The following is a 23,351-nucleotide window of genomic DNA, read 5'->3' as shown; positions in this document are numbered from 1 at the left end:
TCCCTCCCTCTTCCCTCCCCCCCTCTCTGTCTGTCTGTGGGGCTGGGAGCTGCAGGTTTCGGGTTCCTGGGAGGCAGCAACGCGTTCCCGCGGCTCGGCCACCGTTCGGGCGCCGCCGCCTGACGTCATTAGAGAGCGACGCCGCCGCGGAAAGGAAAATGGTGAGAGCGAGAGAGAGAGGAATAAAGGAATAAACGGGGAAGGAGGGAGGGAGATAGATAGATAGATAGAGAGAGAGAGAGATAGATAGATAGATGGGAAAGGAGTGAAGAGGGAGAGAGGAGGGGAGACACGGAGCCTGTGACCCGGGAACCGGGTTCAGTCACTGATCCTGTCAAGTCATCGCCCCCTGAGGGAGAGGGAGAGGGAGAGGGAGGAGGGAAGGGGGGAGGATATGGGGGGAGAGGGAGGGGAGAGGGAAGGAGAGAGGGGAGAGGGGAGGATATGGAGGGAGGAGGGGAGAGGGAAGAGGAGGGGGAGGAGGGGAGAGGAGGGGGGAGGAGGGGAGAGAGGAGGGAGGAGGGGAGAGAGGAGGGAGGAGGGGAGAGGGGAGAGGGAGGCGATGGTGGGAGGGAGAGGGAGGATCAACCATTTACCTGGCTTCATTCCCTATATTAGGCCCAGCACTGAAATAATTTCAGTCACAATATAGTTTATTAAGTTACGTTTGCCAAGTTTATGTTGAATTGTATGTACTGTACCATTTTAAATGTTCCAGTGTTGACTTTATCTGAAGCTGTCTGAGGATCACAAATACTGGATTAGTGGTGCTGGAAGAGCACAGCAGTTCAGGCAGCATCCAACAAGCAGCGAAATCAACGTTTCGGGCAAAAGCCCTTCATCAGGAATAAAAGCAGTGAGCCTGAAGCGTGGAGAGATAAGCTAGAGGAGGGTGGGGGTAGGGAGAGGGTGGGGGTAGGGAGAGAGTAGCATAGAGCTTCAGAGCAGAGGAAATGACCTGGGAGTTGCAGTGATGAAGGGCTTTTGCCCGAAACGTCGATTTCGCTGCTCGTTGGATGCTGCCTGAACTGCTGTGCTCTTCCAACACCACTAATCCAGTATTTGGTTTTCAGCATCTGCAGTCATTGTTTTTACCTTGAGGATCACAAAGTCAGGTGTGGGTGGATTGTTTTTACAATTTGAGAAGCGTAAATGTTGGAAATATGATTACTTGCTGTACTTTGCACTGTTTCAATCTGAATATTCTCCTGTTTGCAAAGTTTTATTTTGGTTTGTTTTGTTTTGTGGATTGTGATTGAGAGAACTTGGGAGAAAGTTTGACTTATGGTTGGAGAGTAAATGTGGAATCTTTCCAGTTAAAAAGGAGGAAAACTGAAATCTTAAACCAATGAGGAAAGGTAAATCAATCCATTGATCTGATTCCTAAAGATGAAGTGACTCAACATTTTAGATATTTTAGCAGGCATATAGGTGTGTTATTAATACTTAGGCAGGTATTGAAACTGGGATAGTTAGCACAGATTTGTTAGAGGGAGATCCTGTCTGACAAACTTAATTGAGCTTTTTCAAAAGGTGATTAAATAGGCAGCAAGTGCTTAGGGCCATACTAGTCTGAAAACACCTGATCTTGGAAGCTAAGCAGACTCGGGCCTGGTTAGTACTTGGATGGGAGACCGCCTGGGAATACCAGGTGCAGTAGGCTTTAAGTGGGCGGCACGGTGGCACAGTGGTTAGCACTGTTCCCTCACAGCGCCAGAGACGCGGGTTCAATTCCCGCCTCAGGCAACTGACTGTGTGGAGTTTGCACTTTCTCTCCGTGTCTGCGTGGGTTTCTTACGGGTGCTCCGGTTTCCTCCCACAGTCCAAAGATGTGCAGGTCAGGTGAATTGGCCATGCTAAATTGCCCTCATTCCTGAAGAAGGGCTTATGCCCGAAACGTCGAATCTCCTGCTCCTCGGATGCTGCCTGGCCTTTTTTTTTCCCCAGCACCACATTTTTTCAACTCTGGTCTCCAGCATCTGCAGTCCTCACTTTCTCCTTCGTGCTAAATTGCCCGTAGTGTTAGGTGAAGGGGTAAACGTAGGGGAATGGGTCTGGGTGGGTTGCTCTTTGGAGGGTCAGTGTGGACTTGTTGGGCCGAAGGGCCTGTTTCCACACTGCGAGTAATCTAATCTAAACTATATTGAAGATAGTGCAGTTGATGTGGTTTGCGTGGACTCAGTAAGGCCTTTGACAAGGTTCCACATGGAAGGCTGGTCCAGAACGTATGAGCCCAGGTGATCCAGGGTAAGTTGGCAAACTGGGTCCAAACTTGGCTTTGAAATAGGCAAAGGATGACAGTGGAGGGTAGTTTTTGTGATTGGAAACTTGTGACCAGCGGTGTGCCATAATGATCAGTGCAGAGACCCCTGCGGTTTATGTACATGAACAATTTAGTGTGAATGTAGACGCTATAATTAGTATGTCAATGACATGAAAGTGAGGAGGATGGTCTCTGTTATTGATCAGCTGGTAAATTGGGCAGAGCAGTGGCAGAAGGAATTTAATCCTGCTAAGTAAGAGATGGTGCATTTTAGGAAGTCTAATAAGGGAAGCATTGAAAAGACGTTGGTGTACAAGTCCTGAAGGTGAAGCACAGGTAGACAGGGTGGTGAAGAAGGCATATGAATGCTTGTCTTCATTAGCTGAGGCGTAGACTATAGGAGCAAGGAAATCTTGTTACAACTTTATGTAACATTGATTAGGCCACAGATGGAATACTGTGTAAGTACTAGTTACCACACTCTCAGGAGGATGTGATTGCACTGGAGAGGGTGCAGAGGAGATTCACCGGCATGTTGCCTGGGCTGAAAAGTCTCAGTTATGAGGGGAGACTGCATCGGGGCTGGAGTAGAGGAAGCTGAGGAGGGTGGGATCTGATTGAGGTTTACGAAATTATGAGAGGTGGAGGTAGAGTAGATTGTGCGAATCTCTTCCCTGTGGCAGACATGAGACCTGAAGGCTCAAGTTTAAGGTGAGGAGCAAGTAGCTGAGAGGAGATCTGATGAAAATGTTTTCACCCCCAGGGTGGTAGAAATATAGAATATGCTGCCTGAGAGGGTGGTGGAGGCAGGAACTCTCGCAACATTTAAGAAACATTGGACGAGAACTTAAAATACCAGGGCATAGTAGGCTACGAAACGTCGATTTCGAAGCTCCTCGGATGCTGTGCTCTTCCAGCACCACTAATCCAGAATCTGGTTTCCAGCATCTGCAGTCATTGTTTTTACCTCTATGGAGGTATAGTGCAGGTAAATGGGATTAGTGTAGTTTGGTTGCTGTTGGTTGGCATAGACGTGGTGGGCCGAAAGGTCTATTTCTATGCTGTATGACTAATAGTCTGCCAGAGTCTAGATTAGAATGGTGCTGGAAAAGCACAGCAGTTCAGGCAGCATCCGAGGAGCAGGACAATCCCTGTATTCCTGATGAAGGGCTTTTGCCCGAAACATCGATTTTCCTGCTCCTCGGATGCTGCCTGAATTGCTGTGCTTTTCCAACACCACTCTAATCTAGACTCTGGTTTCCAGCATCGGCAGTCATTGTTTTTACCTAACAGTCTGCCCGATCAGTACTCCTCCCATTCACTAGATGGGACAATACAGGATATTGCAGTATCTCGATCATTAATGTGAAATCATAACTGAGCCAATAAAAACCTCTCAGGAACAAACTCTGTCAGAATCCTCGAAGTCTTTGCTGTTTGCCAGTGGCTGATCACAGAGTACTCGATGTTGCTGACTGGACCTGTGGCTGGCTATGCTTCTCTCATCACCATGTGACCTCTGGAGGAGTTTGCAGCTCCAGACGGATATTGTAACTTTATTAACAGTCCCCAGTTTGAAGTCAGTTATGTGCACCTCCAGTGGCATTGCTCACAGACGTGGTAGTGATGGTCTGATTTCACTTAGATTAGGCAAAAGTGGGTACTGCAGATGCTGGTGATTAGAGTCAACATTAGAGTGGGGCTGGAATCTCCATTCCTGATGAAGGGCTTTTGCCCGAAACATCGATTTTTCCTGCTCCTCAGACGTTGCCTGACCTGCTGTGCTTTTCCAGCCCCACTCTAATCTTGACTGATTTCACTTAGAGTCTAAGTTGCAGTTGCAACATGTGCTTTCTTACATGTGTGCTATCCCCTGCGTCTAGGGATAGAGGATCCACTGTTCCTTCCATTCTCACGGCTGATCATGAGACACTTGCTCTCAACAAGACATTCTCAAGCAAGTGTGACAGTCCAAGTGTTGTACATAAAACTTCAAGATAGAAATGTTTCTGCATTTCATATATTTGCTATAACATGTTTCAGGATTGATTAGGAATAGGGGTAATCTGTTCAGCTCTGGCACTTCTCCACCTCTTAATTAAATCATGGTCAGTCAGACTCCACCCCAGTAATCCACCTTGTTTTATGATTCATGTTTCTGGTTTTCCTTTCAGGGTCAAAGCCAAAGTGGTGGTCATGGAGCTGGAGGTGGTAAGAAAGACGATAAGGTGAGTGTTTGAGCCTATCATTGCTGTTCAGAATAGACATTGTGGATTTTATTACCATTGAAGATTATAACCGTAATAAAATCCCAGGTGATTCATGGTATTTAACAAAATCTGTCACATACTTGAGGCTGTTACAAGAAAGAAAGCTGAAAGTGTGAGTCATGAACCAGTCTGTCTGAATATTTTCACGTTGCTGCACATTGTGACAAAGGCCATCAACATCCAAATTCGGTTAAACAGGCAAAAGCTCGATTTAATTCTTCAGCATTCTAAATAACAATGGGAGAGAGGGGGCCTGAGAGAAAACAGTTTCAGGGATTTGTTTTTTTAAAAATGCAGCCCCATAAAATTGACTCAATATGTATGATGGAAGTGTTAGATTTGTTTGTGATGTTCAGGACACCGTGCAAAGAATATGAAACCAACTGAATTTTAATCACTTCCCGTTGTCATTATTTGAATACAAATGCTTTAAAACTATGACCAGACACTTATTTCAAAGGAGAAATAAACAGGAGACATCAGGATGTTGTTTACACCTTCCTAGCTGGCCCTGATGATTCTTTCACTCTGCGGCACCGTTACTGGTTTTGCTTACCTGGTATCTTGTGACCTTTGTGATGCATTCACATCATGTTTCAGGGTACACTCTGATTAAACTGTTTAACTACATCCCTGTTGGTTTCGACTGCCTTCCAGTGAATGACCTTAACTGCACTGAAGTGAATTTTTACATAATAAGTATTAGTATCCACCTTTTAATGTTAACTAGAGTGTAATTGAATTATCTCATTGCTTTGATATGCACTGTCTTATACCTGTTCTATCCATCATACACATTCTATCAAATTCACAGCCTGCCTTTTTTTTTCACCCTTGAAATATTTATCCAATTTTTTTTGTGAAGAATGCTATTTGATCTTCTTTCCACCAGCCTTTCCGGCATTTTCAGTATTCCAGATCACAACGGCTTCCTGCATTTTCAAAACAGAAGTTTCCTGTGTCAATCCTGGTTCTTTTGTCAATTTAGTTTTTAAATCTCTTACCTGATTATGACACTCCTGCAGTGTAAGTTTTTTCTTCTTATTTACTGTATTCACCAGACACTTCAGTCCTTTTGTCACACATCCCAAACCAGAATGTACAGGTTAAAGTTATTTTGTTGGATATGTTTACAAGTTAAACATATAAATAGTGAAGCATGCCAGGATAGTAAATCAGCTGAAGCTGTAAACGAAAAAGGGGCCAGTTCACATAGGCTTAATGTGAGGTATTATTACATGTCACTTACAAAGGAATGCTCTTAGATGAAATGGGATTTTCTTTTGGTAAATCCTGCCAACATTGCGACAATCTCGCACTGTACAAATGAGTTGATCCATGGGAAGTGGATTTCCTGGCACAGTTGAAGCTGACCAATCACATTTCTAGGTTATCCCATTCCCTATAAAGACATGTTATGCTTCACGGGATACTCTCCTTTCTTAACAGAGACAGGATACGAGAGCAAGGAGCTGATGCTAGAACTGTTTAAAACACTGTCTATTCACAGCTAGGGTACTGTGTGGGGTTCTGGTTATCACATTTATTGGAAGGGTGTGATTACACGAGAGGGTGTATAGAGGGCATTTACCAGGGACATGGATGTGCTGGAGGGTCTTTGGTAGGAAAACATTGAAAGACAGTATAAATTAGGGGGAGAATTCTCAAGGGGGTGCAGGAGCAGAGGGACCAGGGTTTATGTGCACAGGTCAATGAAGGTGGCAGGACTGGTGGAGAAAGCAGTAAGTGAAGCATACAGTGTTGCTGACTTTATTAACAGAGACAAAGCTTACACGAGTAGGGAGGTGATCTTGGAATGGTACGGAATACTTGTTCGGCCTCAGCTGGAGGTCTGTATACAGTTGTGGGTGCCACATTATAGGAATGATGTAAATGCATTGGAGGGAGTGCAGAAGTGATTTACGTGAATGGGTCCATGGATGAAAAACTTCAGTGATTAGGATTGATTGAAGAAACTGTGATTGTTCATCTTGGAGAGAAGACATGATAGAGGTGTATAAACTCGTGAGGGGCATGGATAGGGTGAAAAGCCAAAGTTGCCCTCCCGGTGAGGGGAGTTCAAAACTAGGGGGCATAGGTTTAAGGTGAGAGGGGAAAGATTTGAAAAGGACCTAAGGGGCAGCTTTTTCACGCAGAGTGTGGTACATGTATGGAATGAGCTGCCAGTGAAGATGGTGGAGGCTGGGACAGTTACAACATTTAAAGGGCAACTGGGTGGGTATATGAATAGGAAGGTTTGAGAGAGATATGGGCCAAACGCTGGCAAATGGGACTAGATTAATTTAGGATCACTAGACGAGTTGGGCCGAGAAGAACAAGCTGCTGATGAAGGGCTTTTGCCCGAAACGTTAATTTTACCTGCTCCTCAGCTGCTGCCTTACCTGCTGTGCTTTTCCAGCACCACTCTAACCTTGACTCTAATTGCCAGCATCTGCAGTACCCACTTCTGCAGAGTTGGACCGAAGGGTCTGTTTCTGTGCCGTACAGCTCGATGACTGTCTGGCTAAGAAGTGATCTGATAGTGGTTTACAAAATGGTGAGCAGGTGGACAGAATAGATTGGGAGAAACTGTTCTGGCTCGTGATTGGGACACGAGAGCAGAGTTAAAGTGACATGCAAAAGAAGCAAAGGTAACCTGAGGAAACGTTTGATCATGCTGCAGCTAGTTAGGGAGGCAGGTTCAGGGGAAGCATTTCAGAGGGTGGCGGATGATTATTTGGATACATGGGCTTGGGTATGGGGAACAAAGACAAGACTGGCACAAGACAATGCTCAGTTGAGAAGTTGGTGTGGATGTCATGCGGTGAATGATGTTCTGTGACATAACTCTTCCCATGGTTCCCCTCAGTATATAATTTGTGAGATTACTCTCCTGCACTGTTCTCTCTGCTCCTGTGAGCTGGTGATCCCTTATGAGGAGGACACACCAGATGCACTGCAGATATTCACCAATGGTCTTTCGACGGCACCTTCCAAACCCGTGACCCCTATCAGCTCAAAGGACAAGGGCAGCCGTTGCATGGGAACACTTGTAAGTTCCCCTCCAAGCCGCTCACCGCCCTGACTTGGAAATATATCACCATTCCTTCATTGTCGCTGGGTCAAACTCCTGGAATTCCCTCCCTGAAGGCTTTGTCAGTCAATCTACAGCACACGGACTGCAGTGGTTCAAGGAGACAGCTCACCCCCACCTTCTCAAGGGGCAACTGGGGCCGAGTGATACATGCTGGGCCCAGCCAGCAGCGTCAACATCCTGTCAGTGATTTTTTTATTTAACAAACGGATTTGACAGACATTCTCAATGTGGTGACAGGTACAATAGTTTCCATTGTTACATTACTTAAACGGCCACTTGGTCGCTGTATTTTCATGCAGCAAGTGGCCAGGGTCTGGAATACGCTGCACGAGTGTGTGCTAGAGGCAGGTCACTTGAGGCATTCAGAAGAGAGTTGGTGCGTTATTTGAGAAGGTACAGTGTACAGAGTTACAACGGGTTGGGGGCCAGGAGAATAACACCACGTGAATAGCACATTTTGATTGCTGCTGTAGGCAAGGTGGGTGGCAAGGCATCCTGCTGTGCTGTAATCAGCAGCTGGTCAAAGGCCGAATACAAACAGGAATGTGAAATCCAGTGCTTCCTGCACGCAAGTTAACATACACCGTTTCAAAAGATTCAAAATTGACCCATATCTATATGTAACGTTTTTGGGGGTGTCTCAATAGGATAAGAAGAAGAAATATGAGCCTCCCGTACCGACCCGCGTGGGAAAGAAAAAGAAGAAAACAAAAGGGCCTGATGCAGCCAGCAAGTTACCCCTTGGTAAGGCAGTCACTTGTTCATTTTGAAATGTGTCTCAATTTTGTTGCCGCCTCGTAAAATAATCGAATTCACTTGAATTCAGATGGCAACTGCATATCATCAGCACATAACCTTGATATCAAACTATTCTGAAATTTTTTTTAAAATGTTGTTTTATGATTTAGACGCTGGTGTTGGGCTGAGGTGGACCAAGTTGGAAGCCTCACCAGGTTATAGCCCAACAGATTTATTTGAAATCACAAGCTTTCAGAGCGCCGCTCCTTTGTCCAGAACTCGTTATTCCTAAAGTAAATATTCTGAAGACTGGTCCGAAATGTTAACTCCAATTTCTCTCCACAGATGCTGCCAAAGCTTGTGATTTCCAATAAACCTGTTGGGCTATAACCTAGTGTTGTGTGACTTCTGACTTTGTGATTTAGAGTTCTTTAGTTTCATTCCTTTCCTTTTGAGTTCCTTTTGTTTCCTGACATGGTTTAACTTTCTACGTTGCATTAGCTGTTTTGAGCTCTCGCACCGTATCTCTTGGAGCCTTCAGTCACCCTCAGCAATTCCTGACTGTTGCTGTTGAAGTGAGAGAGAGGGTTCCAAATCATATTGGCTGTAGAGTGATTGGTTTCCCGTTGAACAGACCATAGAAAGGCCTCAGCAAAGCGCTGAGAACAGCAGAGAATCGTCCCTGAGAGTGACTCCTCTCTTTCATTTAATTCCCACAGTGACACCTCACACGCAGTGCAGACTGAAGTTGCTGAAGCTGGAAAGGATAAAAGATTATCTCTTAATGGAAGAAGAATTCATCAGAAATCAGGAACAAATGAAACCGCTGGAAGAGAAACAAGAGGTTTGTACTGGACAGGTGCAATAGGCAGCATATCAGTCTAATGAACCTCCCATTCCCTCTGTAATACAAAGTCCCTGCCATCTGGAGAACTGATTGCCTAAACGTATCTTGATTTGAGCACTCAAGTTCAAATAGGAAGCAAAAACAGAGATTGATGGAAAATCTCTGGCAGCATCAGTGGAGAGAAATCAGAGTTAACATTTCAGGACCAGTGACCCTTCTTCAGAATGTTTTGTTGTCCCCAATAGGAAGCATCTGTCATGTCATTTTGCACATCCCTAAACATCCCGAACAGCCACCTACATGGGCAGGAATTAACCGGTTTATTGAGGATGTGACATGAGGGTATTAACTTTGCCAATCAGGATTTCCATTCTTCAAATGTAGTCTCTTCAAACAGCTGGTCTTTCATATTGCTGCCCCACTGCATTTCAGGGTCAGCTGTACCATAGCCGGTTCCACAGTGAAGCTGCCTTAGACAGCAACATGCTGTCATCCTAACCTCAGAGTAGCACACCTTACTGGACCAGGGAGTTTCCTGCATTGAACATGCTCCAACCTCCCCACTGATTCAGGTGGGCGCTCCTGCTTTCCACTAAATTCCAGCTGTTCTGTGATGCATCAGTGTCACAAAAGCAGAAATTGCTGGAGAAACTCTACAGGTCCGGCAGCATCTGTGGAGAGAAAGCAGAGCTGAGGTTTTGGGTCCAGTGACCCTTCTTTCGAGCTGAGTGGGTCTGCTATATGTTGTGCAGGTTCCTAGCACCTCCTGCACTCTGCAGTATTAACCCTTCGAACTTGATAACCTAGTTTAAAAAGTTGTTATCGGTAAAAATGGACATGAAGCTGTGGGTTTGTTGCAAAACCCTCACAGAACCTGACTATCTTTCGGCACTGGCTAACTCCCCTCCTTACCTGGTGTGTCCTGTAGGTGACCGCATTCTCCCATCGATCCTTTTTAATCATTACCTCCCTCTGAAAAGCTGCTCCCCTGAGCCAAACCACCAGTGATGACTTAAAAAAGGCAACCTCCCACCACCACTGACACCCGCGGTGCGGTAAGGAATAAGGTAACAGGTGTTGACTTTCTCTGTAAACAGGAGGAAAGGTCGAAAGTGGACGACTTGAGAGGGACACCGATGTCTGTAGGCACACTGGAGGAAATCATAGATGACAACCACGCCATTGTGTCAACCTCTGTGGGCTCCGAGCATTACGTCAGCATCTTGTCGTTTGTGGACAAAGACCTGCTGGAGCCTGGCTGCTCCGTCCTCCTCAACCATAAGGTAAAGGGGGAGGAACCTTCAGACGCGTCTCACCTTTCCCTTCGAGGCTGAGTGTTCACTTACTTCATATTTATGTGACGAATGCTCAATAAAAGAACAGAGGATAGTAAAGCTGGCAATGATCAGTTTGTGATCCCATTATGGTTCAGAATTTGTTTTCTTTATTCCTTCCTGTGATGTGGATGTCACAGTCATGGCCAGTGTTTGTTGCCCATTGCTAATTGCCCTTGAGCTGAATTGCTTGCTCAGCCATATAGGGCACCACAGTGGCTCAGTGGTTGGTGCTGCTACCTCACAGCGCCAGGGACCCAGGCTCGATTCCAGCCTCAGGCGACTGTGTGGAGTTTGCACATTCTCCCCGTGTCTGTGTGGGGTTTCCTCCGGGTGCTCCGGTTTCCTCCCACAGTCCAAAGATGTGCAGGTGAGGTGAATTGGCCATGGGAAATGCAGGGTTAGAGGGATAGGATGTGTCTGGAGGGTTGGTGTAGGCTCACTGGGCTGAATGGCCTGCTTCCACACTGTAGGGATTCTGTGATTCCAGAGGTCAATCAGCTGCATTGCTGTAGGTCTGGAGTCACACATAGGCCAAAGCAGGTGAGGACAGCAGACTTCCTTCCCTGAAGGTCACCGGTGAGCGAGATAGGTTTTTACACCAGCTGGTGGTTTAATGGCTTTATTACTCGAATTAACTTTTAAGAACTAGATATTTAATTTCAGATTTTTACTGAATTTGCTTCTCACCAACTGCTATTGTGGGAAGTGAAGCCAATGCTGGGAGTCTGAACTAAATTCTCAAGTCAGCTGTAGGCCAGATGAGAGAGAGCTAGCTGGGTTCCTTCCCTCGAGGACATTCGTGAAGCTGATGGGCTACAACAATAATCAAGAATGATTTCAGGCTCACTTGTCACTCAGGCGAGCTTCTAATAATTGAATTTAAATTCCGCTGGCTATTGTGGTGGTAAGTTAAACCTGTGCCCCCACAACATTAACCTGGACTTCTTGCTGACACGTCCATATGCAACCCCTTTCCGCTCCCATTTCCTGTTGTGTTATTTTTTTGTTTAATTGACAAACTGAGACCCACGTCTCGGGGCTGGTCTGAATCCAAGGAGGAAAGAACGGGACAGATGGCAAGTGGATGGTGCCACCGAGCTGGGAGGAGCAAGAGTGAGCAGTTCCACGGAAGTACAAACAACTGGTTTGGTCTAAACGTGACTCTGAGCGTACGCTGCAGGCTTACTACTGAATGCCTCTGGGGCAGCTTGAACTAAACATCAGATACCATTTCTTCAGCGCTAGCTGCAGCCTGTGAAAGGATGTAGGGAAAACAGTTTGAATGTTAGGAGAACAGTGAGGGAAATTTCCAATATAGGCAGCAACCATAAGGGTTGAAAATTGAGCAGGTTCTTGTCTGATCTGGTTCTTGCACAATTAATGATGGTCATTCATGTTGTTGTTGTGACTGGGTACTAAATGATTTCCCTCCTTCATTAAGTTCGCCCGTTGATCCTTTTAGTTGGGATTTTAATGCTTCCGTCTGCTCTGACCATGCTCAGCCAGGGATGCCCACATTACATGAATAAGTAAATCAAACCCCTGGGATTCCTGAAGTGTGTAAGGTAGTGTGCAAGGAGAACAATGACAGTTCTTTCAATCCTGTTCCTTAGGTGCACGCTGTGATTGGTGTACTGACTGATGACACAGATCCCCTGGTGACTGTAATGAAGGTGGAGAAGGCTCCACAGGAGACATATGCTGATATCGGTGGCTTAGATAGTCAGATCCAGGAAATCAAGGTGAGAGCTGCTTTTGTTAAATACTCATCCTATTAAATTCCGAGTTCAGTGATCCCTGTAGCTCGCACTTTCATTTTAATGTGGTTGGATGATCGGTACTTTCCGCAATGAACAGAATTCTTGGAAGTCTCATGATTTCATGACAACCACCTGATGAAGGAGCGACGCTCCGAAAGCTAGTGCTTCCAATCAAACCTGTTGGACTATAACCTGGTGTTGTGTGATTAGGGGTTAGGATTAGGGGTGAAGGCATCTGTCAGTGGCAGTGCCTTTCGTGGGTTGAAAGCAATGCTTTGATAACAGTCGGGTGGTTATTAGATCGGCTTATTATCAGATTAAATGATGGACAATGAACAAAAACAGAAATTGGTGGAGTAACTCAACAGTTCTGGCAGCAACTGTGGATAGAAAACAGAGTTAACACGTTTGAGTTTCTGTGACCCTTCGCCCCACAGAATCCACAGTTCTTTATTTTATTTGGATGATGAGGAACCTGCGAAGTAAATGTGACACTTTAGCAACTGAGTGCTAGATATCCTGCTGGTTGGTCTCCCTGGTTGGGTGTTACACTTGGGAAATAAGCCCTAGTGTAGTTTTCTGTGAAGTGCAGATAATATTTCCTAATTCCATTCCCTGTAATTTTTTTAAATCATCGATTCTGTCCCTAGTTTTAGACAGCACTACTGCATTTGTATTTTTGTCAGTCTTGAGTAATACTGGCAATTTGGGAGGTGAGTTTGGTTGGAGCAAATTAATTACTTGTTGTAGGCTGAAGAGCTGGAAAATAATGGTGTTGCAGAGCTGTCGGGGCAATGAGGTATGATTGCAATGTTTACATAGGAAGGTTCTATTGCAAATTGCACCTTTAGGAATTTCTCGTGAAGTATAAGTTGACATAGATGTGACAACTGGGAGTGAAGATTTGTTGACGAGGTGGGTGTATTCGCAAGATTGTCATATAAATGTAGCTGTCTGTGTGTGTGTGTGTGTGTGTGTGTGTGTGTGAGACACACACACAGTGATTCATGCTTAACAAAAAAACTGTGCTATAACTTTTGTAGGAATCTGTAGAACTGCCACTCACCCATCCTGAATATTATGAAGAAATGGGAATTAAGCCTCCTAAAGGAGTTATTCTGTACGGAGCTCCTGGCACAGGTACATTTTACCTTTTTATTGTCAGAGTTAATTTATTCTTAATTTTTAAAAGTATCCTTTCTTTCCATTCAGTGCTATCAAGGTAAAATGTTGTTGCTAACGTAAAGGTGTAATTTGTGCTTCTGTTGCTATCTGAGTTGAGAATTTACAGTGCTGGGATTGTACATCTCACACTGGGTTTCTACCTTCAGTTTATCCTCCGTATAAATCTAAACGGTGTAGCGGCCGAGTTGCATTTATTTCAGCTGTTCAGCTTCTATCCAGTTAGTGCTCCAGGCACTGGAGCAGTGCTGTTCCACTGTATGACACTTTCAGAATATATGTTGTCTAAATATCAATGTCTCCTTCTTTTGAACCAACCAAAGTTCTCTTATAAAAGGGGTTCCCCGAGTGGATGGGTGCATCTGCCTCTCAGTATCGGTCTTGGCATCACTTGCACCTCATGTTATAGAACTAGAGAGTGGTCATGGTCCAGGAGATGGCCATTTGGTCCATCATGTCCATGCAGGCTCTCTGCAGAGCAATCCGGTCCCAGTTCTCGAGGGTTAAGTGGATGCATTCAGCATGTTAAATGTTTCTGATATTTAATCTCAGTCGGATCTTGCAGATTCAAGCCAGCTACTACTGAGCAACTGCAGTGACCTCCATAAAAGGTCCACCTTGATGACCTATGCCCTCTCTCTCTGTCGACATGCAGGTAAAACGTTGTTAGCCAAGGCTGTAGCGAACCAAACCTCGGCCACCTTCCTGCGAGTGGTTGGCTCAGAGCTCATCCAGAAGTACCTGGGAGACGGGCCGAAGCTTGTACGCGAGCTGTTCCGCGTTGCAGAAGAGCACGCTCCCTCCATCGTTTTCATCGATGAGATTGATGCAATTGGCACAAAGAGGTAGGCTGCATTGAGAAGGCTCTTTGAGCACCGTCTCAGTTTGGTATATGGGTTTCTTGGGTTCAACATAGTTTATTTGTGCAAGTCATGGGTGTTTGTAACTTCTAGAAAATCCTGCAGGCATCCGGCAACCAGGAAGATCCCACAAAACGGTAATGTGATAATGACCAGCTGATTCACTGATGTTAGTTAGAGAGATGTACAGCACGGAAACAGACCCTTCAGTCCAACTCATCCATGCCGACCAGATATCCGAAATTAATCTAGTCCAGCACCTGGCCCGTATCCCTCTAAACCCTTCCTATTCATATACCCATCCAGATGCCTTTTAATATTGTAATTGTACCAGCCTCCACCACTTCCTCTGGCAGCTCATTCCATACACGGCCCATCCTCTGTGTCAAAAAGTCACCCCTTAGGTCCCTTTTAAATCTTTCCCTTCTCACCCGGGGGAAAAAGACCTTTATTTATCCTATCCATGCCCCTCATGATTTTAGAAACATCCACCCCTCAGCCTCTGACGCTCCAGGGAAAACAGCCCCAGCCTGTTCATCCATTCCCTATAGCTCTCATCCTTCAACCCTGGCAACATCCTTGTAAATCTTTTCTGAACCCTTTCAAGTTTCACAACATCCTTCCAAAAGGAGAGAGACCAAAATTGCATGCAATATTCCAACAGTGGCCTAACCAATGTCCTGTACAGCTGCAACATGACCTCCTAACTCCTGTACTCAATACTCTGACCAATAAAGGAAAGCATACCAAACGCCTTCTTCACTATCCTATCTACCAGCGACTCCACTTTCAAGGAGCTATGAACCTGGCACTCCAAGGTCTCTTTGTTCAGCAACACTCCCTAGGACCTTACCATTAAGTGTATAAGTCCTGCTAAGATTTGCTTTCCCAAAATGCAGCACCTCGCATTTATGTAAATTAAACTCCATCTGCCACTTCTCAGCCCATTGGCCCATCTGATCCAGATCCTGTTGTAATCTGAGGTAACCCTCTTCGCTGTCCACTACACCTCCAATTTTGGGGTCATCTGCAAACTTAGTAGCTATACTTCCTTTGTTAACATCCAAATCATTTATATAAATGACAAAACGCAGTGGACCCATCACTGATCCTTGTGGCACTCCACTGGTCACAGGTCTCCAGTCTGAAAAACAACCCTCCACCCCCACCCTCTGTCTTCTACTTTTGAGCCAGTTCTGTATCCAAAATGGCTAGTTCTCCCTGTATTCCATGTGATCTAACCTTACCAGTCTCCCATGAGGAACCTTGTCGAAGTCTATATAGTTCACGTCCATCACTCTGCCCTCAACAATCCTCTTCATTACTTCTTCAAAAAAACTCAATCAACTTAGTGAGATATGATTTCCCTCACACAAGGCCATGTGAATAAATCGAGGGGGACACCTAGCAGAACTTGCTGCTTCGTGCCTGGCAGGGGTTTCATGTCCACTCAAGAATGTGCTTCAGTTTAATACCCTCTTCTGACGGATGCACCACTCAACTGCAGTTTATTCTCGAGTCTGGAGTAGGCCTTGAAGCCGTGGGCTTCTGACTGAGGGAAGAATGCTACTTATCAAACCACTGGAGGCTAGTTATTCACCCAGGAATTATCAGCAGGAGGCCCATGATTCATTGGGAAACTGGCTTTAGCTGCCAGATAGGGAGAGAAATGATTAATCAGTTGTTACGTGCTTCCTAATAATAAAGATTGCTGAATGAAGGAAGGGTTCATCTGGGTTCCTCGCCCAACTTCTACCACCCATGCGGTCACGTTATACAATGACAATCTTAAGTTCAAAGTTTCCTGTCCCTCCCTCTCTGTATGAATCGTGTCATATTCTTGGTGCTTTGCTGTATTAGTCAGTCCTGAAGTCTTAAAGCCAGGACCTTCTCTGTGCAGCAACTCTACTGGAGCTGGCCCTGATCTCGGGTGGTTTCCTACACTGGGCTCTGCAGCCTTCAGGTCCTTGGTGAGAATCCTGTGTTTTTACTGTCGGTGCTGTGTTTGCTGCTGGGATGTCGATGTTCTGATCATTGAATCATGTTTCACTCTCAGGTACGACTCCAATTCCGGCGGCGAGCGGGAGATCCAGCGGACAATGCTGGAACTTCTGAACCAGTTGGATGGGTTTGACTCTCGCGGAGATGTGAAAGTTATCATGGCCACAAACAGGATAGAAACACTAGACCCAGCTCTCATCAGGCCAGGTGAGCTCAGGGCTGGTCAGACCCCAGTTCTGAAGAAGAGTCACACTGGACTCAATGTTAACCTGTTTCTCCCACTGTACATGCTGCCAGACCTGCTGAGTTTCTCCAGCATTCTGTGCCTTCTAGTCTCTCGAAGTTGCTATTTAATCAGTAAGATGGTGCAGGTACAACTAGATTTGGATTAATTGTTAAACTCATTCAAATAACAACAGAATATCTACGAAATCAGATATGGAGGACACAGGTTAATCCTTGGAACATGCTCTTTATTTCTTTCGGTACCTCATGGGTGTTTAATTCATTTCTGATGTTTTCTGATCCTGTCTGCAAACGGCTGGCTAATTAATCTGTGCACATTGAAACAGACTTTAAGCAGTGAGAGTCAGTCCTGGTGATTGCCTGTTATACCCAGGGAACTTCACTATTACACATGGGCACATTATCCCGATGTTTAACTGCTGGTGAAGTGACACATAAGTCATGAATACAGTAAACTTTGAATCCTGTACTGGGGTTTTAAAACACTGCCTGCATTACTGTGGGGCTGCTTCATTGTCAGAGGAGCTGTCTTTCAGTCAGACGTCGAACCAGTCTGCTGTCAGCTTATAGTTCACATGGAAACCAGGGGTCTTCGGTTAACTAACCTCATTAGGTGATACAGACAGGTTGTTGGGAAATCCTATCATTGAACATTGAATGATTTTAAAAAAGACTCAGCATGTGGGTGTCATAAGTCAGTATTTATTGCCTCGTCTTTGGAAGCTGTTGATGACCCACTGCAGTTCGAGGTGGTGATGGTATTTATACAAAGCATTATCATTATTCGATGTAGTTGCTGGTTTTGGCAAGTTAAGAGTCAACCGTGTTGCTCTGAACCTGGAGTGTGTCTCAGGGCAGAATGAGTAAGGACGGCCAGTTTCCTTCCCTCGAGGAGTGGGGATGCTTTGCTGACTACTTGCTCCATAGTCCCCATTACATGACTCTTTAATTCCAGATTTATTGAATAAAGTGAATTTAAATTTCACATTTGCGGTAGAGCACTCTGAGACATTTGCCACTGGGATAACATGCTGCACAAAAGCACACCTTTTTCTTACATTTTCTATTATTCCAGGGAGGATTGATCGTAAAATTGAATTTCCTCTTCCGGATGAAAAGACCAAGAGACGTATCTTCCAGATCCACACGAGCAGAATGACAGTAGCACAAGACGTGAGCCTGGATGAACTGATACTGGCTAAAGACGATCTGTCTGGGGCAGACATTAAGGTGAATTGGGGTATTTTTCTTTTTACCCTCTGTTTCTTCTCACCTTTTTAATGCTGGGTGAGGGGTTGTCCAATAGAGAAGGATTAAATCAAATAGACTCTCTGGGGTTTAGCAGAATGAGAAGTGATTTTTATTGAAGATTTTTTAAAGAACTTAAAGTAGATGCCAAGAGGCTGTTTTAGCCTCTAAAACCACAATCACTGCCATAAACCCTCCAGAACACATGTGCATGCACACCCCTGTCCCCACGCACCCATACAGTTCTTCCCCCCACCGCACATACACACCTGTACTTTTGCACGTGTCCTGTCACCCCTCCTGTATTTAGTTGGTCACTGTTTCAGGATTAGGTTTTACCCATTGAGAAAATAGTCTGTTTTGCTCCCACATTATGTCACAGGAATGTGAATCTTTGGCATTCTGTTCCCCAGAGAGCTGTGGATGCTCAGTTGATTGAGTATATTTACAGATACTGAAGGAATCCAGGGACCTGGGAATCACGTGTAAGGATTGAGTTTGACCATTATCCTGTTAAATAATGCGACAGATGCAAGGCCCAAGCTGCCCACTCCTGACCTTTATGTTCTTACGCAGTCACCTGTGTTACTGAGCATATTCTTTAATGGTTTCTGCAATGTGGACTTTGCTAGCATTTATTGCCGAACCCTAACTGGCCTGGAGCTGAGTGGCTTTGTATACAATTTGAAAGAACAGTTCAGAGTCAACCATGTTGCTGTGGGTCTGGAGTTAAATATAGGTCCGTCCTACAGCAGTAAGAATGGCAGCTTTCCTTCCCAAACGTGGTTATTTTGGACAGTTGATGACAGCTGTGTGGTCCCCATTACTAAACGAGCTTTCAGGTCTACATTTGAACTGAAGTTCCACCAACAGCCTGTCCCCCGAACGTTAGCCTGGTTTTTGGGATTACTAATCGGTAAAATTATTCCTCCCTCCCCACCTCACCCCCATACCACCCCAAGGTGGGAGCCTAGCTTGTGAGCATCAATAAATGTTAACAGTTGGTCTCAAATCCTGTTGTGAAAGCACATTTTAACCAGCAGGGGCCGCTGCATTGCAATAGTGAGTGGGTACTCGGGGCTGCTTTCCCTTCTCTGTGTCAGTTTGACTCCGTTGACGGTATTTTTGTTTCTTAAAACTAAAGATTAAACCCCAAGATGTGAGCAGCTGCATCCAGGCTGTTGTTACGGAGTGCTGCCTGTTGGAGGTGCTGTGTCAGGGCAGCTGTTAAAAGCCAAGTGTTAGTTGTCTTTCCAGAATGTTTAAAAACCCACCGCATTATTCAGAGAATCTTTGCAAGGTTTGTAGCTCAGGTTGAGGTTTAGGGTGTAGGTTTGCTCGCTGAGCTGTAGGTTTGACATCCAGACGTTTCATTACCTGGCTAGGTAACATCATCAGTGGCGACCTCCAAGTGAAGTGAAGCTGTTGTCTCCTGCTTTCTATTTATATCTTTCTCCTGGATGGGGTTCCTGGGGTTTGTGGTGATGTCATTTTCTGTTTGTTTTCTGAGGGGTTGATAGATGGCATCTAGATGTATGTGTTTGTTTATGGCTTTGTGGTTGGAGTGCCAGGCCTCTAGGAATTCTCTGGCATGTCTTTGCTTAGCCTGTCCCAGGATAGATATGTTGTCCCAGTCGAAATGGTGGGTTTTTTTCCTCCATGTGTAGGGCTATGAGGGAAAGAGGGTCGTGTCTTTCTGTGGTCAGCTGGTGTTTGTGTATCCTGGTGGCTAACTTTCTTCCTGTTTGTCCTACGTAGTGTTTGTGGCAGTCCTTGCATGGAATTTTATAGATGACGTTGGTTTTGTCCATGGGATGTACTGGGTCTTTTAAGTTTGTTAGTTTTTGTTTGAGAGTGTTGGTGGGTTTGTGTGCTACTAGGATTCCGGGGGGTCTTATTCAGAGAATGTCGGGAGAGGTCTGAATTCTCCTGGACAATATTCCATCATTGACCAACCTCACCGGGAAGAGAATGACTGACTGCAGAGGCAGCTTATTCCTGTGTGTGGGATCTTGCTGCATGTAAAATGGCTGCTGCAGTTCCCCACCAGCAAGTCACTGCTCCTCAGCACTTGGCAATGTTTGCAAACAATGTGATGAGTTCTAGACATCCAAGTTTCTCCTCTGAATGTAAATAATTTAGCTGCTAATTGTCAATAGAAATTTCTCTGCCTGTCAGTTTTGTTGATGTATGAAGAGTTGGGGTTTTTGTAGTGGCTCATAGAGATGTACAGCATGGAAACAGACCCTTTGGTCCAACCCTGTCCATGCCGACCAGATATCCCAACCCAATCTAGTCCCACTTGCCAGCACCCGGCCCATATCCCTCCAAACCCTTCCTATTCATATACCCATCCAAATGCCTCTTAAATGTTACAATTGTACCAGCCTCCACCACATCCTCTGGCAGCTCATTCCACACACGTACCACCCTCTGCGTGAAAACGTTGCCCCTTGGGTCTCTTTTATACCTTTCCCCTCTCACCCTAAACCTGTGCCCTCCAGTTCTCGACTCCCCAACAATAGACAATAGGTGCAGGAGTAGGCCATTCTGCCCTTCAAGCCTGCACCACCATTCAATATGATCATGGCTGATCATCCTTAATCAGTATCCTGTTCCTGCCTTATCTCCGTAACCCTTGATTCCACTATCCTTGAGAGCTCTATCCAACTCTTTCTTAAATGAATCCAGAGACTGGGCCTTCGTTGCCCTCTGGGGCAGAGTATTCCACACAGCCACCACTCTCTGAGTAAAGAAGTTTCTCCTCATCTCTGTCCTAAATGGTCTGCCCCGTATCTTTAAGCTGTGTCCTCTGGTTCGGCACTCACCCATCAGCGGAAACATGTTTCCTGCCTCCAGCGTGTCCAATCCTTTAATAATCTTATATGTCTCAATCAGATCCCCTCTCAGTCTTCTAAACTCAAGGGTATACAAGCCCAGTTGCTCTAGTCTTTCAGCGTAAGGTAGTCCCGTCATTCCAGGAATTGACCTCGTGAATCTATGCTGCACTCCTTCAATAGCCAGAATGTCTTTCCTCAAATTTGGAGACCAGAACTGCGCACAATACTCCAGGTGTGGTCTCACCAGGGCCCTGTACAGCTGCAGAAGAACCTCTCTGCTTCTATACTCAATCCCTCTTGTTATGAAGGCCAGCATGCTATTAGCCTTCTTCACTACCTGCTGTGCCTGCATGCTTACCTTCATTGACTGGTGTACAAGAACACCCAGATCTCTTTGTACTGCCCCTTTTCCTAACTTGATTCCATTTAGGTAGTAATCTGCCTTCCTGTTCTTGCCACCAAAGTGGATAACCATACGTTTATCCACATTAAACTGCATCTGCCATGCATCTGACCACTCCCCTAACCTGTCCAGGTCACTCTGTAATCTCCTCACATTTCACCCTGCCACCCAGCTTAGTATCATCAGCAAATTTGATAATGTTATTACTAATACCATCTTCTATATCATTAATATATATTGTAAAAAGCTGTGGTACCCCACTGGTCACTGCCTGCCATTCCAAAATGGAGCTGTTTATCACTACTCTTTGTTTCCTGTCAGCCAACCAACTTTTGATCCAAGTTAGTACTTTACCCCCAATACCATGCGCCCTAATTTTGCTCACTAACCTCCTATGTGGGACGTTATCAAAAGCTTTCTGAAAATCCAGGTACACTACATTTACTGGATCTCCCTCGTCCATCTTCAGAGTCACATCCTCAAAAAATTCCAGAAGATTAGTCAAGCATGATTTCCCCTTCATAAATCCATGCTGACTCTGACCTATCCTGTTACTACTATCCAGATGTGTCGTAATTTCATCCTTTATAATAGACTCCAGCATCTTTCCCACCACTGAGGTCAGACTAACTGGTCTATAATTTCCTGCTTTCTCTCTCCCACCTTTCTTAAAAAGTGGTACAACATTAGCCACCCTCCAATCCACAGGAACTAATCCCAAATCTATCGAACTCTGGAAAATAATCACCAACGCATCCACAATTTCTCAAGCCACCTCCTTCAGTACCCTGGGATGTAGACCATCAGGCCCTGGGGACTTATCAACCTTCATATCCCAGGGAAAAGACTTTGCCTATTTATCCAATCCATGCCTTTCATAATTTTGTAAACCTCTAAAAGGTCACCCCTCAGCCTCTGATGCTCCAGGGAAAACAGCCCCAGCCTGTTCAGCCTCTCCCTGTAGCTCAAACCCTCCAACCCTGGCAACATCCTTGTAAAGCTTTTCTGAACCCTTTCAAGTTTCACAACATCTTTCTGATAGGAAGGAGACCAGAATTGCACACAATATTCCAACAGTGGCCTAACCAATGTCCTGTACAGCCGCAACATGACCTCCCAACTCCTGTACTCAATACTCTGACCAATAAAGGAAAGCATACCAAATGCTGCCTTCACTATCCTATCTACCTGCGACTCCACTTTCAAGGAGCTATGAACCTGCACTCCAAGGTCTTGTTGTTCAGCAACACTCCCTCGGACCTTACTATTAAGTGTATAAGTCCTGCTAAGACTTGCTTTCCCAAAATGCAGCACCTCGCATTTATCTGAATTAAACTCCATCTGCCACTTCTCAGCCCATTGGCCCAACTGGTCCAGATCCTGTTGTAATCTGAGGTAACCCTCTTCGCTGTCCACTACACCTCCAATTTGGGTGTCATCTGCAAACTTACTAACTGTACCTCTTATGCTCACATCCAAACTGTTTTATATGCTGTTGCATTGTTTTGGAACTTTTAGGCTCATGTTGAATATGTCCTTTTATTCCTGTTGCAGGCTATCTGTACAGAAGCTGGTCTGATGGCCCTGCGTGAGCGAAGGATGAAGGTTACCAATGAAGACTTCAAGAAGTCAAAAGAAAACGTCTTGTACAAAAAGCAAGAGGGCACACCTGAAGGATTGTACCTTTAACTTTTGGTTCTATAACCTTGCATCATCCTCCCTCCCTTCCTTTTGATGCTGAAGTTCTTTGAGGCTTTCCAGGTGTGGGAGTTTGAGGCTGGAGGTTTTATGTAATTTTGTTTTGCGAGGCTTATATTATGCTTCTGGATCGGGAAGAACATAAACCTGTAAGTCCTATCTTAGTGAATAAAGTATTGCCTGTACATGTTTTGATATGACCCATGGTGCTTCCTGTTGGCTTCTATACTGCTGACATTTTTCAAGATATGGGCTGAATTTACTCAAAATGGATGACTTCCTCTAATCCCTTCCACCTGGCAGCGAATTGTCCTTTCTGCTCTAAAATCTGTGTGATTTTCATATCCAGACCGGTGCAGTGAGTATCTTGTCGAATGGCTGTGCAATGTTATAGTGCTGCCTTCGCCAACTCCCACCATGTGCAGGCCCACAGCAGACTCTGCTTTAGATCAGTGTAAGAATAAAAGGTGCCGCTATGGTAACGGTAACATCACTGCCAGGAGCTCCAGGCTTGAATCCCAGACTAGGCCTTCACTGAATTGTTATGGCACAGGAGTGAAA

The 23,351-nt window shown here is 45.2% G+C and overlaps 1 protein-coding gene and 1 pseudogene across 1 annotated transcript; both read left to right on the top strand.

The window, feature by feature from the left end:
- Positions 1–86: 86 nt before the first annotated feature.
- LOC140476076 (26S proteasome regulatory subunit 4) lies at positions 87–22,975 on the top strand. Its single transcript, XM_072568080.1, has 11 exons — positions 87–161; positions 4,438–4,491; positions 8,278–8,374; positions 9,088–9,212; positions 10,313–10,498; positions 12,166–12,294; positions 13,356–13,452; positions 14,150–14,339; positions 16,411–16,562; positions 17,677–17,831; positions 22,647–22,975. The coding sequence occupies exons 1-11, from the start codon at positions 159–161 to the stop codon at positions 22,779–22,781; spliced, it is 1,323 nt and encodes a 440-aa protein (XP_072424181.1). The 5' UTR covers positions 87–158; the 3' UTR covers positions 22,782–22,975.
- Positions 1,555–1,663, top strand: LOC140476643 (5S ribosomal RNA; annotated as a pseudogene).
- Positions 22,976–23,351: the final 376 nt, after the last annotated feature.

The sequence above is a fragment of the Chiloscyllium punctatum genome, chromosome 4 (assembly GCF_047496795.1).
Source record: "Chiloscyllium punctatum isolate Juve2018m chromosome 4, sChiPun1.3, whole genome shotgun sequence".
Lineage (NCBI taxonomy): Eukaryota > Metazoa > Chordata > Chondrichthyes > Orectolobiformes > Hemiscylliidae > Chiloscyllium > Chiloscyllium punctatum.
The sequence above is the reverse complement of the archived record's forward strand: the minus strand, read 5'-3'. Positions and strand labels throughout refer to the sequence as shown.

What these genes read in the sequence shown, in the direction of transcription:
- LOC140476076 (XM_072568080.1), top strand. An exon ending in CCGTCCTCCTCAACCATAAG is followed by an intron (nt 10,499 to 12,165) that starts GTAAAGGGGGAG and finishes CCTGTTCCTTAG; the next exon opens with GTGCACGCTGTGATTGGTGT. An exon ending in CCCAGCTCTCATCAGGCCAG is followed by an intron (nt 16,563 to 17,676) that starts GTGAGCTCAGGG and finishes CTATTATTCCAG; the next exon opens with GGAGGATTGATCGTAAAATT.